General features: G+C 44.0%; 1 protein-coding gene across 1 annotated transcript in view; it reads right to left on the reverse strand.

Annotated features, from left to right (window-relative positions):
* Positions 1–1463: 1463 nt before the first annotated feature.
* The window catches only part of LOC308336104 (uncharacterized protein), a 28371-nt gene continuing 13160 nt past the window's right edge, over positions 1464–16674 (reverse strand). The window contains exons 2-9 of the mRNA XM_080793349.1: positions 15782–16042; positions 15345–15602; positions 14496–14693; positions 8369–8561; positions 7790–7938; positions 6066–6203; positions 3392–3525; positions 1464–2112 (exon numbers count right to left, since the gene is read on the reverse strand). Coding sequence (XP_080649475.1) covers positions 1879–2112; positions 3392–3525; positions 6066–6203; positions 7790–7938; positions 8369–8561; positions 14496–14693; positions 15345–15602; positions 15782–16042 — 1565 coding nt within the window. The 3' untranslated portion in view covers positions 1464–1878. The remainder of the gene's footprint in view (positions 2113–3391; positions 3526–6065; positions 6204–7789; positions 7939–8368; positions 8562–14495; positions 14694–15344; positions 15603–15781; positions 16043–16674) is intronic.

Genomic DNA, 16674 nt, shown 5'->3' on the forward strand with positions numbered 1-16674 from the left:
ATGCAGAGCGACCACTGTCATAGTGTGCCCCCTACCGGTGGAGAACGCACAGACAGATTGTGCATGTGCAAATGAAGGCAAATGTTATAACCAGAAACCTAATTGCTTCCTAGCCGAGAGAGAGAGAGAGAGAGAGAGAGAGAGAGAGAGAGAGAGATCGGGACACGCAAATATAGAAAAGAAAGCATGCGTTTAAAACCCTATACAGCAATAAAGGGACGTGTTTTCATTCGCTTCTCTTTTTACCTTGTCTGAAACTTCGTCTCGTCTCTCCCCAACCATGCACTAAATTATATAGAGAGCTAATGATTTGAAGAGGTTTCCTTCCCTATACATTCTTTGTTTTATTGTTTTTTTACATAGGCTACTAGTTGTTTACATTCCATGGCAATAAAGGCTTCTGATTCTGATTCGGAAGTAATATTACTTATTTCTAAAGTATAACTAGTAATAGCTAATAATTATGCAATGTGACTGTTTGATACAGAGACAGTCATGGCGGCAATACTAACTGTTCAGGTCAGTAGAGAAAAACTAAAAAAAAATAATAATAATAATAGCACAGGCAGAACCTTCACTGCTAGAGCATGACTGAAATAAATGTCAGAGCTGAAATCGACATGTAAATATGAAATGAATGCTTACACATAGCTAGGTGTAATGTTAGAGTCCACAGAAGTGAACCATCAAGCCTGTTTTCTAAACTCGTTCTTTTCTGCAAGACTCTATAAGCCATATCTCCAAAACTGGCGGGTCAAACTGAACAACCAATATGTCAATTTGAAGCTAATTCAATGACTTAGCCTTAGAAACGGTCACATTATGTTACCGTTTTTGAGTATCTTTTCCAACACGGACTGTGATAGAAGGGCTGTCTGGGGCATGCATGCAAAATATCTCCATGATCAAAATGTGTGTAGCTTGAATGACCCTCTTTCTGTTCTCATACCGTGGACCCATGATCTATAGATCTGTGATCTATGTCAGTAGAGGAAGCGGCTTTTCAGATGGATTTTCTTAGCTAGATCAAGTAGGTTGACGTGTGCTTCCATGAAGTAGGCTACTGAAGGAAAAAAACAAACAGTCAATCAAGTCAATTTATTTATTATTGCTGAATCAGTTTTCTCATGGCACTTCAAGACCATACCTACGTCATTCACCCAACAGTTCCAAGGACAAACTGTCCTTTTCACAATGCATTATGGAACAACTTCAAGGTATATAGGCCTAAAGGGTAGTGTGATATTCTTTGGTTAAAACAACAAAAAAAAGTTAAAAGGTTAAAGCATTATATTGTGACAGTAACTAATCATTGCTATAGGGCAGTGGTTTTCAACCCTTTTCATAGCAAGGTCCATTATTTATTTGGCATTTGAGCCACGGAACCACCATTTTATGAGATTTAGCCTCAATATTTTGTTATCATAAGATTTTGTCCACCATTTCATGCTGTGTTGATGTGGTACCATAGGAGATAACAGGCAAATAACACTTCTTCTACATTCTCTAATTGTGTAGACCTCTTGTAAATTAAGTAATGCAGATGTTTAACAATATTTTAACTCTTGAGCGTGTATCCAAATGAACCCAAACGGGTCCACGTGTTTTCATTTTACACTCTCAAGAGTTAAAGATCTATAGCCTAAGGGTCCATTTGGTTACCAACTCTCTATCATTTAGCTGGGGACCACCTGGAACCCCCTCAAGGTTGAGACCACTGGTTGAGAACCATTGCTCTCCAGCTCTTTAAGAAACAGAAAATACATTTTCAGGTATTAGTGACACATTTTCAGCCAATCAGGTCAGGATAGAGAGAGAGGAAATGAGATATCTGGCTGGAAAGACCTTGGCAACTAGTTAGAGAAAATTAGCGAAATATCAGCCAAATCTTGAATTATCACCATAGTCATAGTCATCCTTCACAAGGACACTCTGTGTCCTGCATGGTGTCCCGTGGTGATGGACGCAACCAGAAATCCAGTCAACATATTGGTGGACGTTGGTGTAGACGCCGGGTACGGCAGCACCGCATGTGGCGCTCCCCCAGCTCACCAAGCCTGCCATGTAGTAAACCCCACCGTCCTTACACATCAGGGGTCCGCCCGAATCCCCCTAAGAGACAGGATGTAAGGATGCATTCTATTATAGCCTACTACACCTTTACATTCATCCTTTCATTCTATTATAGCCTACTACAGCTTTAAATTCATCCTTTCATTATATTATAGCCTACTACACCTTTACATTCATCCTTTCATTATATTATAGCCTACTACACCTTTAAATTAATCCTTTCATTCTATTATAGCCTACTACACCTTTAAATTCATCCTTTCATTATATTATAGCCTAGTACACCTTTAAATTCATCCTTTCATTCTATTATAGCCTACTACACCTTTAAATTCATCCTTTCATTATATTATAGCCTAGTACACCTTTAAATTCATCCTTTCATTCTATTATAGCCTACTACACCTTTAAATTCATCCTTTCATTCTATTATAGCCTACTACACCTTTAAATCCATCCTTTCATTCTATTATAGCCTACTACACCTTTACATTCATCCTTTCATTCTATTATAGCCTACTACACCTTTAAATTCATCCTTTCATTCTATTATAGCCTACTACACCTTTAAATTCATCCTTTCATTCTATTACAGCCTACTACACCTTTACATTCATCCTTTCATTCTATTATAGCCTACTACACCTTTAAATGCATCCTTTCATTATATTATAGCCTACTACACCTTTAAATTCAAGGCATTCCTTGAGAAGATTTACAAAATGTTTCCTACTACTATTTATACACCAGTAAACTATAATATATACTGTATGCGTGTGTGCGTCGCTTTAGGTGGACACGACTACGGCACTCGGTCGCATTCACACCTCTACTTCACCTCTACTTCGGTACACTCGATGCGATTGGGGGGTGGAGTTTGAATCATTCTTGCATATACAATTTGCTGCGTTTGCGTTCACGCTGCGCTGTAGCAAGGAGCCGCAGCAAGGCACTTTATCAATGTGTTCAATTCATAAACTACACAGTGAAATATATGGTGTTAAAATGATACTGCTGAGCTATGTGTTGAAGTTTGAAGTAGGCCTATAGGCTATTTGAAGAAAGTCCCCACTGGGATCCCCACACACAGTGACAGCGCTCCATACGCACAGACCACACAGACCAAACATTCTGTACACTGCAGTGTTTTTTGTTTCCTTAATGGATCATTGCCAGTGCTATAGTTGGCCGCTAGCGCGCCAGTGCCAGACGGTTTTAAAAAATAACCAAAAATGGCCGACAGGATTCATTTTAAGTTGCAGTATAACATCCTGGTGTGAAGGTGACCTAATACACTCACGCACCCACGCACACTTACACTACAGGAGCCAACTTTTCCCAACTTGTCTCCTGCACAGATCATGGTGCCGTCCAGGTTTGTATGGAACTCCTGACAACGCTCGTCAGACATCATGGAAAGCTGGCCATGTGACATTTTGTGTGGGTGGTCAGCTGAGGAAGAAGAACACACACACAGACAGCTCAGCTAAAAATCCTTCTAGGACATCTAATTTCAGCTTTTCGTCCCATGTATTGTTATAGGAGCATATAGGGCCAGGGCATAGCAGTGGCGGCAATTTTATGGTGCCACTCACAAATAGGCCATTTATTAAATAAATGTATATATATATATATATATATATATATATATATATATATATATATATATATATCTGTAGGCAGAGACGACATATCTGCGGTGTGTATATATATATATATATATATATATAAAACCGTGGGAGGTGCAACTCTAGTTAGCAGGCATAGACATCAAAAAAGGACTGCACACTCCAGGGAACAGAGACGGACAACTTACTGCATCAACTTATTTATTAGCACGATGCGTTTCGCTGTGAGCTTCGTCACAGGCAAGCAGCTATAAACTACACAGGTTCATCCTAATGTTCTGGGCATCTTTGTAAAGTTAGTGTTAGTAAAAAGCAGGTAAAAGAGTAACGTTTGAGCAGACTAACATCAGTCACTCTACCATTCAATGTAGTAGAAACCTCTGAGTTTACACCGCAGATATGTCGTCTCTGCCTACAGGAAATACGTTCGCTGTGACCAGGGGACCCGTTTCTGAATCGGTCTATAGGCTACATGTCCTTTAGTTCATACTGAGGAACATAGTTACCCACAGTCTTTTCTCTAGCGCCACCATTAGGCCAAACCCTCCAGTTGTACAAAAGTAACTCAAAATGCATGATACTGGACACTTCATCATGACCTTTCCTTGGTAATGTTTAACACTGCTGGAAGCCATTTGAACATTGAAGGATAATGTTTAACACTGCTGAACATTGAAGAACACAGTGGAATAATAGAATAAAGAACTCTATTAAGAGACAAACTGCATCATTATACAGTAACTGCTACATTATACGATACATGTAACATGGGAAATTATACCTTATATAGATAGACTAGTGCAGCTTTTATTTAAGGTGTGATTAGTGGTTGGATACGTACCATATTTAGTTTAAGGTGTGATTAGTGGTTGGATACGTACCATCTTTAGTTTAAGGTGTGATTAGTGGTAGTCAGTGGTTGGATACGTACCATCTATACTAGTTTAAGGTGTGATTAGTGGTAGTCAGTGGTTGGATACGTACCATCTATAGTTTAAGGTGTGATTAGTGGTAGTGAGTGGTTGGATACGTACCATCTATAGTTTAAGGTGTGATTAGTGGTAGTCAGTGGTTGGATACGTACCATCTATAGTTTAAGGTGTGATTAGTGGTAGTCAGTGGTTGGATACGTACCATCTATAGTTTAAGGTGTGATTAGTGGTAGTCAGTGGTTGGATACGTACCATCTATAGTTTAAGGTGTGATTAGTGGTAGTCAGTGGTTGGATACGTACCATCTATAGTTTAAGGTGTGATTAGTGGTAGTCAGTGGTTGGATACGTACCATCTATAGTTTAAGGTGTGATTAGTGGTAGTCAGTGGTTGGATACGTACCATCTATAGTTTAAGGTGTGATTAGTGGTAGTGAGTGGTTGGATACGTACCATCTTTAGTTTAAGGTGTGATTAGTGGTAGTCAGTGGTTGGATACGTACCATCTATAGTTTAAGGTGTGATTAGTGGTAGTCAGTGGTTGGATACGTACCATCTATAGTTTAAGGTGTGATTAGTGGTAGTGAGTGGTTGGATACGTAGCATCTTTAGTTTAAGGTGTGATTAGTGGTAGTCAGTGGTTGGATACGTACCATCTATAGTTTAAGGTGTGATTAGTGGTTGGATACGTACGATCTATAGTTTAAGGTGTGATTAGTGGTAGTCAGTGGTTGGATACGTACCATCTATAGTTTAAGGTGTGATTAGTGGTAGTCAGTGGTTGGATACGTACCATCTATAGTTTAAGGTGTGATTAGTGGTAGTGAGTGGTTGGATACGTACCATCTATAGTTTAAGGTGTGATTAGTGGTTGGATACGTACCATCTATAGTTTAAGGTGTGATTAGTGGTAGTGAGTGGTTGGATACGTACCATCTATAGTTTAAGGTGTGATTAGTGGTAGTCAGTGGTTGGATACGTACCATCTATAGTTTAAGGTGTGATTAGTGGTAGTCAGTGGTTGGATACGTACCATCTATAGTTTAAGGTGTGATTAGTGGTAGTGAGTGGTTGGATACGTACCATCTATAGTTTAAGGTGTGATTAGTGGTAGTCAGTGGTTGGATACGTACCATCTATAGTTTAAGGTGTGATTAGTGGTAGTCAGTGGTTGGATACGTACCATCTATAGTTTAAGGTGTGATTAGTGGTAGTCAGTGGTTGGATACGTACCATCTATAGTTTAAGGTGTGATTAGTGGTAGTGAGTGGTTGGATACGTACCATCTATAGTTTAAGGTGTGATTAGTGGTAGTCAGTGGTTGGATACGTACCATCTATAGTTTAAGGTGTGATTATTGGTAGTCAGTGGTTGGATACGTACCATCTATAGTTTAAGGTGTGATTAGTGGTAGTCAGTGGTTGGATACGTACCATCTTTAGTTTTGCCCCATCCAGCGACCACACACTCCTTTCCATCGGGGAAGAGCTGGTTTGGCAGACAGGCATATTTAACATAGCTGGTTTCCTTGGCACAGAACGGGTCATCGGTGAATTCCAGCTGGAGTAATGCTGAGACACAGGAAACAGAATAGAACAGTAAATAATAACACGGCGGTGGCTCAGGGGTAGTGACTGGATCGTAAACGCAAGGTTTCCAGTTGGAACCCGGGGTTCGGGGACCTTAGTATAATCTGATAGACAGAAGGAATTGACTTTAAATGTCGTGAGACATGGCTAAAGCATTTCCGGGGGTCCTCAGCCCAAAAGGTTGAGAACCCGTGTTCTCTAGATAACATCACCTGTACCACTTGTTATCTAGACACCAGTAAGAACCCCTAATCTCTCTAAAACTGCCTCCCCCTGGCTAGCCGGGGCGCCTGATGGAGGGGAAAGGAACTGGTCGGAATAACGTGTCCCTTCCACGCGCTACGTCGGAATAATGTGTCCCTTCAACGCGCTACGTCCGGCCGGGGAAATTCCCGTGTCAGAGTTCTGTGTCAGGGTTGCCTAAATATGGAGTGTTGTTGTGATGTCAGAACAGGCCAGCCGACTCGACACCGGGCACTGCCCTCCCTGTGGGGGTGTGGAACACTGCCCCCCTGTGGGGGTGTGGAACACTGCCCCCCTGTGGAGGTGTGGAACACTGCCCCCCCTGTGGGGGTGTGGAACACTGCCCCCCTGTGAGGGTGTGGAACACTGCCCCCCTGTGGGGGTGTGGAACACTGCACTCCCTGTGGGGGTGTGGAACGACACCGGGCACTGCCCCCCTGTGGGGGTGTGGAACGACACCGGGCACTGCCCCCCTGTGGGGGGGTGGAACACCGCCCCCCTGTGGGGGTGTGGAACACTGCCTCCCTGTGGGGGTGTGGAACACTCCCTGTGGGGGTGTGAAACACTGCCCCCCTGTGGGGGTGTGAAACACTGCCTCCCTGTGGGGGTGTGGAACACTGCCCCCCTGTGGGGGTGTGGAACGCGTGTGGGGCGGAGCGGTTCTGGAGTTACGTGCCTTACAGCCGTCCGTATACACACCAGTGTGGTTTTTGGCAGAAAATTAGTTTTCACTTAGTGAATTAGTGTTGGTTTAGTTTTAGTCGACTAATTGTCATGAGATTTTAGTCGACTAAATCTACGGTCGATTTAGTCGACTAAAATGTATTTTGTCGGACCTTGATGCCTTGAAAATAGCCGATCTACAAGCGATACACACGATCTATCGATAACATCACCTGTACCACTTGTTATCTAGACACCAGTAAGAACCCCTGATCTATCGATAACATCACCTGTACCACTTGTTATCTAGACACCAGTAAGAAACCCTGATCGATCGATCTAGCGGTATACACGCACTGTACAGACAGACGTACGGACAGACAGACCTACAGACAGACGTACAGACAGACAGACATACAGAGATAAAACCAGATTAACCCATTTTGAGCGGGAACCCCTTTTGGTGATTACATATACATTATATGTTATAATTTAGCTATTGAAAAAAAAAGAAAAATCGTTAAAATGTGCCTCAAATCTTTCAGAAAATTGTCATGATTTAGATTTTTTTTTTTTTTAATTTCGACGTCAGGCCTGCATGGGTTAAGGTAAGAAATCAGCTGGTCTGTAAAAGAAGACATACAGTAAATGAATGGCCTCACCAATGTCATTAGTAGCAACGCCAATGTTGCCTATTATCCTGTAATCCACATAAACAAAGTCTCTCTTCACGGAGATGACCTGGTCTGACTCTTCTTTGCTCCCGATGTCCACTCCCCCCACGACCACCTGCATGTCCTTGGTGCTGTTACTGGAGAAACAAGCAAGTCAGTAATTAAGACCACCTGTGCATGTTAGCACATGTTAGCATTTAGAGCAGCTCATGTTAGCATTTAGAGCAGCTCATGTTACCACATGTTAGCATTTAGAGCAGCTCATGTTAGCACATGTTAGCATTTAGAGCAGCTCATGTTAGCATTTAGAGCAGCTCATGTTACCACATGTTAGCATTTAGAGCAGCTCATGTTAGCACATGTTAGCATTTAGAGCAGCATTACCACATGTTAGCATTTAGAGCAGCATTACCACATGTTAGCATTTAGAGCAGCTCATGTTACCACATGTTAGCATTTAGAGCAGCTCATGTTACCACATGTTAGCATTTAGAGCAGCTCATGTTAGCACATGTTAGCATTTAGACCAGCTCATGTTAGCACATGTTAGCATTTAGAGCAGCTTACATGCAGTGAGCAGCAGTGAGGACCCAACAGGACGCGATGAGGACGCCTCCACAGGCGTGTCTGAACACGTTAGATGAGCCTTTGTCTCTGTGCTGCAGGGACACCTGCCACGGATGGTCTCCAGGACGGGACAGAGTGCCTCCGCTGATCCTGAGTTCATAGTCGGTCGGGTCCGTGCGCCTGCCGCACTGGCCTGGGTCAAATGGAGACAACTAGAGCATGAGAGCCAGGGAGAGAAGTGTGTGTGTGTGTGTGTGTGTGTGTGTGTGTGTGTGTGTGGTACATGAACATGCATTTTGTAGGCTAATGTGGGAAATTCAAGATTTGTTTTTATCGACCATTATTTGGGAAATGACCTGGTCTGCAGTCTGACACATGGATGTTGAAATGACCTGGTCATGTATGATGCAGTCTGACACATGGATGTTGAAATGACCTGGTCATGTATGATGCAGTCTGACACATGGATGTTGAAATGACCTGGTCATGTATGATGCAGTCTGACACATGGATGTTGTCAGTTACTACTGAGTAGTCGGATGTCAAGAACTTCCACAGAAAAGGTAGTTAGAATTTCAAGGGAAAGTGTAAAACATTGTGTTACCGCGGCGCAGTGTTTAATCGCCTGGTAGAGACACTCTATAGATATGATCAATTAAACTTACTGTGGGAGCCAAGTTTGAATAATGTGTGCTGGAGCCAGTTTTATGTTTTCTTTATTTGTTGAGAATGTTATAATTTGGATTATTAGAAGTCTCCGCCTCAAATTAGATTCCCTGGTATGTCATGTTAATTTAGTGAGCCCCTTTGCACTTCCTGTATAATTTCTCCCCTTCAAAGTAAAAGCTCCCCTGCAGTGATTTGTAACTTTTATTTGTAACTTTTATTTTGAAAGGTTCACTGGGAGCCAGGAAGCACCGTTGCTTGTTTAAGGTCACTTTACATGCATTTGGGGAACAATAGGAAATGTTTGGTGAGGCTGGGAAGGCACACAGTTTTTGACCGCACTTGCTTACTTATTACATATACTTATTATTTCATGTTTTGTTTGTAGATATTTGGAGTTAATAAATATTCTTCAGTTGAGCCACAATTCTTCTCTGCACCTTTTTTCTGTTTGATGGAGTACGAGTCAAAACACCCCAGGGCCCTCACCATGTGGAATTAGAGGTTTGGATATTGAATGCCTCTACAATGTGATTATTTTAATAATTACAGCTTTATTTTTGTGTTTTGTATTTTGGTTTAACAGTTCATGTACAGTATATTGCATTATGATTGTTAAATTAGCTATGTTAAAAGGCTTAAAACAGTTTATTTGTTTAATTCATGGTGATGTGCTTTAGGTTAAAAACAATGACGTCAATGTAGCTTTAAGAAGAGAGCTCTGGTTGCCTGAGATCTTAATTGCAGTTGCTAACAGCTGAGTGTGTGCAGGTCAGGGCAGATTCAGCTAATTGACTCTGGAGTGTGTGCAGGTCAGTACAGAGGCAGAGTGTGTGCAGAGCAGTACAGTCAGTTTGTGCACAAGACAAGATCAGAGCGAAACGGCTTTTTTGACCATAGTCATTTTTGAGTTTGAGAACTTGTTTTTGATTACTTTTGTATATATGGCTATGTGGTTTGCTGAATCTTTGTATAACTGTGCTGCCCAGAGCAGACTAGTCAGCCCCCTGGCACACAACCCGCCCAGGAACCAGCAAGCACTCCCATCCCGGTGGCAGCGTATATTGGAGTGTGGTGATGCAAAAATGCTATGGAAAGCTATAGATTGGAAGGGGGAGTTGTCCACATCCCCTCGACAAGAGATGCCTTCTGAAAGTGACTTTCAAGAGCATATGGAGAGGCTACTGAACCCTCCTGTCGGTGAGGGAGAAAACCTGCAACATATGGAGGTCTATAATGTCACCATGCCACTTACAGATGACCCTATCACTAGGTCAGAAGTTCAACATGTAATTGACCGCCAGCTAAAGGCAGGAAAAGGAGCGGGCCCTGATGGTGTGAGCCCAGGTGTTTTCAAGCTTCTGCCAGTAGAATGGGTCACGTTTCTATGTACACTCATTTTTTTTTATATTATTATCTTTTATTTGCTTTTGTCATTTCATTTACATACAGTTGTAAAATGCAAGTTATAAATATATAAATACATTTACTAACTGACTGACCCTTCCCCGACCTTCCCTAGAACAAGAAAAACTATCAAGTGCATGATTTACTTTGTGACCATGATTGTCTGTTCTGCAACAAGAAAGATAAATAAATAAAATAAAATAAAAATAAACATGACAACAAAAAGAGAGACAGGTAGACAAAACTTATATAGTATAAACATCCACAAACGAAATTATGCTTCAATTAGCTCTATCCAGTTCTTGACCCATATTTGGAATGTAATCAATTGCCCGACCCCAGATCTTCTGAAAGTGTAATATTTTTCCTTTCACATTATACATGATTTTTTCAGGTGTGCAATAGGATAGAAGTCCTGCCCACCATTGTTTAGTCGGGGGAGGGGGTTCAGATTTCCAATGACAAAGAATACATTTTTTTGCAGCAGACATTGCTAACAGAGTAAATTTCTTCTCAAAGATGTCAAGGTTACTCAGCATAGAGACATCACCCAAAATAGCTATTCGTGCGTCAGGAGTAATCGTTTTTCCAATAATTTTTGAAAGTTGTTCAAATATAAATTTCCAATAATAATTTAACTTCCGGCAGTTCCAGAACGTGTGGATTAAGTCCCCTTTAACATGTTGACATCGAAGACAATTGGGTTATGTCTCGTGGCTAAATTGATATAATCTGTGAGGTGTATAATAAATTCTGTGTAATATATTAGCCTATGGTTGGTATTTGTTAAAGTTGTTTGGGAGTTCAGGAGCAATGTCTGCCATTCTTTCATGGTATATTTGTGTTTAATGTCTTTTTCCCATTTATTTTTTTGTTGTAGCATCTTATCATCCTTCTGTTCAGTGTTCATCAGTGTGTATATTTTAGATACCAGGCCCTTTGATGATTTTGTAGTGTTAAACAGATTCTCTATTGGTGTTTCAGACATGTGGGGATAGCTATAACGGAGGGTTACACTGTAACCCAGGTTCTCTGAGTGGAGAGACTGGCTCTCCACTACATATTATTCAATATGTACGGGAACTGACCCCACGGGGCAGTGTACATGGATATCTCTTTAAGACACATCCTCTATGGTGGCCCTGCCCAGATGCCAATCAGCGGGCTATTTAAGCCCCATCTGTGCAGAGCCACTTCGATTAACTTGATTGACACGAATTTCGGAGCGGCTCTTTTGTGGAGAGCCAGTCTCTCCACTCAGAGAACCTGGGTTACAGTGTAACCCTCCGTTCTCTATCGTGTTCGAGACTGGCTCTCCACTACATATTATTCAATATGTACGGGAACTCTCTAAGACACACCGCGAGGAAATAAGCAGACCAGCTGCCCCCGCGGCAGCCCGAGGCAGTTTACCCTGAATTCAATAGAGCCTATAAGTGGTGAGTGCCCAGGCCGTAGCCATCCCTGGCGCCCGCTCACCAATGTGCTCCAAAACCCTTGGATAAGAATATGATGCTCGTGGCCTAGGTGCAAGACGCAACCTAGGCCCAGCTGGCCCAGCCAGACGCTGTGGCCAGTCAATAAAACTCGTGGCCTAGGTGCAAGACGCAACCTAGGCCCAGCTGGCCCCCAGACACTGAGGCCAGTCAACAAACTCGTGGCCTAGGTGCGAGCCGCCACCTAGGCCCAGCTGGCCCCCAGACCCTGAGGCCAGTCAACAAACTTGTGGCCTAGGTGCGAGCCGCCACCTAGGCCCAGCTGGCCCCCAGACACTGAGGCCAGTCAACAAACTCGTGGCCTAGGTGCGAGCCGCCACCTAGGCCCAGCTGGCCCTGACAGATAGTGAGGCCAGTCAACAACTCATAGACACTAAGGCCAGTCCAAAGCTACTGCCTGGAGCCCAGTACACGCTCTGTGAACTGGGTGCTGGCTGCCACGTTCACACAGTAGAACCTTGTGAATGTGGAGGGCGTCGACCAAGATGCTGCTGTGCAAATCTCGGACAAGGTCGCGCCTCGCCACAGAGCCCATGAGGCTGCGAGGCCCCGAGTCGAGTGTGCCCTCACCCCTGACGGGGCTGGCTTGCCTGCCTGTCTATATGCCTCCTGGATGGTTTCCACTACCCAGTGAGAAAGCCTAGCCTTCGAGACCGGCTTCCCGAGGCAGTTCTGTCTATAACAGACGAACAGCTGGTCCGTTGTCCTGAGGTCCTGCGTCCGCCGATGGTACGTCCTCAGGGCCCTGAGGGGGCATAACAGAGCCTGCACGCCCGATCCTCCTTCTCCTTGTGAGGGTTTGAGCGGGCGCAACTCAAGGGACTGACTGGCTCGAGACCCAGACCAAACCTTAGGGTGGAACGCAGGGTTCGGTCGCAATATCACCCCCGCCTCCTCGGGCAAGAAGTGGCAGCACTCCTCATGCACTGACAGGGCATGTAGCTCACCTATTCTTTTTGCGGATGCCATTGCCAGCAAAAATGCGGTCTTGCGGGAGAGCCATTCCAGCTCCACCGTTTCCAAGGGCTCGAACGGCCGGTGCCGCAAGGCCGTCAGTACCACCTCCAGATCCCAAGGGGGGGCTGTCGGCCTACCCTGCGAGGGATGGGACCTTGTGGCGCCTTTAAGGAACTGATTAATCAGGTCGCAACAACCGTCTGCCAGTTTACGGGGCCCAACCCGGTTCGCTTTTATGGCCGCCACCATGCCCCTCAAAGTCGTGGGAGACTTGCCTGCCTCCAACATTTCCTGGAGAAACGAGAGGATGTCGCAAGCCCCACAAGAGAGGGGATCCACCTGCCTCGCAGTGCACCATACTCGGAAATTTTCCCAGCGGTACGCGTACACCCTCCTTGTAGATGGAGCCCGGGCTTCCTGCAGAGTCCCAACCACCGATGGAGGCAACCCCATGGCTAGGAACTCGGCCCTCTCAGGGGCCAGGCCCAGAGCTTGAGTCCCTGGGGAAAGGGATGAGCCAATACTATGGCCTGCAGGTCTCTCTGTGCCTGCTGAGTGGCCTGCCGATACCCCTGGGTCATGGTGGAATACACCCAGGGGTCCGCCCCAATTGTCCCCCGGAACCATGTCTGTTCCAGGGGGCGGCAAGAGGGGGCTGAGCCCCCCCCACCGTCAGGAGCGCGCATGGGGCGCCCGGGGCCCTCTGCCCCGCCCCCGTGCACGCCTCTGGCCTCGGCTGGACCTGCCGCGCCGGAAGGAGTCCAACTGGCCCCTTAGGTCCCCTGGAGCGTCATAAGTCGGTCGGGGTGGCTCTGCCCGTGGGGTCGTGCCACGCTGGCTGCGGCCCTCCTGGATAGCCCCCGACACCTATGTGTATATATATATATATATATATATGTATATATATATATATATATATATATATATATATATATATCCCACCTCCCCGGCCTCCTCCCTGTAGTTCTTATTCCAGGCGTTATGGGATATTAATTTATTGTATTGTTAATTGTGTTGAATCATGTGTTGATGGGTTATTACTGTGTATTTTTGTTCATGGATTATTGTATCTTTGGCTCTGCTCTGGGGAGTCATTGATATCAGAGCTGTGTCTCAGTGCACAGATAATCAGATAATGTCTCGGTACGCAGATTATCCGATATCACATGAGCAAAGCCACACCGCCATACTAACATGCAGTAGCTTTGCAATAAATGGTTTATGGTCAACCTGAGCTGAAGTGTGTCAATGAACTTTGATGATCATATCTATAGAAAAGTGTCTCTTACCAAGCAAATATATCAGGCCACTGTGTTGTGTTGGATCATGTCCAGCAGTAAAGGAAAACATTCCTAGGCTTGTTTCATTTTCTAAAGTAGCGTTCCTTGTCGAGTGGAAACAAGGATCTGTGCCTGTGATCTGGCAATCCATGACGCCTACTTTTAAATTAGTAGTATTTTAAAGCATCATTGAAAACCCTGGTTGGGAGAACTCTGAACTTTGCCCCATAGCTCCACCCCCCAGCTATATTGATGCCCCTGATGACACAACGCCGTGTGTATATGTATCAACACTGGTACTGACGACGAACGTACACTTACCTTCACATGTCAGAGTTAAAGGTGTCCATTTCCCAGCCACACACCTCACATCGTTGCGTCCTCCGTTCATAGTATATCCCACCATGCAGTCGTAGAACACCCTCACTCCGGGTGCGTACCTGGTCGTCATCGGGGTGATCATGATTCTGTTCGAACTGTAGAACTCTGGAGGGTCACAGTGAGTTGGAAGCTTCGGAGCTGTGGAGAGATGTGTGTATTGTGTATTTTTATTGTGTATTATTTGAACGTCTCATTACTAAATCGCCGCTACCTCGCGGTTACGCCTCTGATGACTTTTAACTTTTTTCCAGTCCATTCTGGACGGGAAACACCCTTTTTGGTGTTTTAAGCATGAAAAATAGCAGATCAAGCTCATAGCAGCCGCACTATGAGCTTGTAGATCTGCTATTTTTGAAGAATCTTGAAAATGTAGTGCAAATCTTTGAATATATATTCTTTCACAGTGAACGTTTTTAACTCAAATCTTTGCTTCTGGGGGGGGGGGGGTTCCTGGAACAACATATTTTCACACGGGGTCAGCGGCTAATTACATATATTTGTGGGGGTCCTTGACATGAAAATGTTTGAGAACGACTGACATAGAAAATTTGTTTTTTTCAGAAAACTGATTTAGAAGGCATTTGTAGAATCGTCCTCAGATCTAAATGGGTTAAAAAGACAGTAGCCATTTTAGCTTTAGTCGATTAGACTTACGGTTAATTTCGCAGTGAATTTTGGGGTCTTATAAAATACAGGGTATCTATCTGGCTGCACATTTTCATGACGGCTATTGCAGCTGTTGTTTGTGGTCTGTAAAAACTATAAGATGTTTTACTTTAGTTCACTTACGCTGAACATCTAGAGAGTGTGCTGATGACCTCTGGGATCCATGTGTGTTTTTCACCAGACAGATGTAGCGTCCAGAGTCTCCAGGAGACACATTGTTCTTCACCAGCTGAGGACCAGTGGAGCTGGATCTGCGGTCTTTGTACCAGGTATAGGTGTCTACTGGTGGGTTGGCTTCACTGCTGCAGGTCAGAGTCACTGTGCTGCCCTCAACAACGCCTCCTGGTGGACTCACTGATACTGAGGGAATTTCTGGAGGGTCTGTGGAAGAATAAACATTGATGCACTCAAATAGCACTGTTATTATGATATGGACAACACTTTAACTGTATATGTTTATGTTCATGCATAGCCAATCCCACCCCAATACACGCACGCACGCACACATCATCATCAATATAATTAGATAATTAATATAAATATATAAATCAAAAACTCACAGTGCACATCAACAGTGACTGAAGGTGAATTGACTCCAGCGATGTCGTTCCAAGCCTCACAGTGGTATGTTCCACTGTGACTGGGCTGGACGTTAGAGATGCTCATTGTGTTCTTCTGTGCCACTGCAGTGTTGTCTTTGAAAAGGATGTAGCTCTGGATTGGTGGATGTGACCCACTGGCGCTGCAGGTCAGAGTGACTGAGCTTCCTTTGACAACATCTCCTGGTGGATCTACGGCCAAAAGGACATTCTTGGGACCATCTGTTGGAGAAAGATGTATATCTGTTTTACAGTCCTCCTCATCAGTTGTTTATGTTGTTTACGTGCTTCCTTGGCCCGGACCAACCACTGACATCTCTGAGAAACTAGAAATATAATTCACCTGCAACACTGCCTACTCACTCTGCAGTAAACAAACCGACACACAGTATAAATGTGTACAGGCTATCTGAACATTCATAAAGTGACAATGTAATGATTCTAAAGACCAAATTGTCAAACTTTACCTAAGGAAGAGGCAAACATTGTGAAATATAGGCGATCTACAAACTCACAATGCCTCGCACTGCTTGCAGGTGGGGGGGTTGAACTATTGTAGATTGTGAGGCTGGGGGGTGTATACTATTGTAGATTGTCAGGTTGGGGGGTTGAACTATTGTAGATTAGATTTTAGTTGTGTAGTGGTAGTTTACCGTGTGTAGTAGACAGCGTAGTGGTAGGTGTTGTAGTTGTTACTGTAAAAAAGGAAAACAACAGTTAGGCCTACAGCGCTACCCCAAAAGAAAAGAGGCATTCGACAATTTACTATTTAGGCATTTATCAGACGCTGTTAACACAACCGTTGCTGGGATTCCTTAAAATAGTTTTTTTGTGTTTTAAGCATGAAAAATAGC

The sequence above is a fragment of the Protomyctophum bolini genome (genome assembly GCF_963924005.1).
Source record: "Protomyctophum bolini genome assembly, chromosome: 21".
NCBI lineage: Eukaryota > Metazoa > Chordata > Actinopteri > Myctophiformes > Myctophidae > Protomyctophum > Protomyctophum bolini.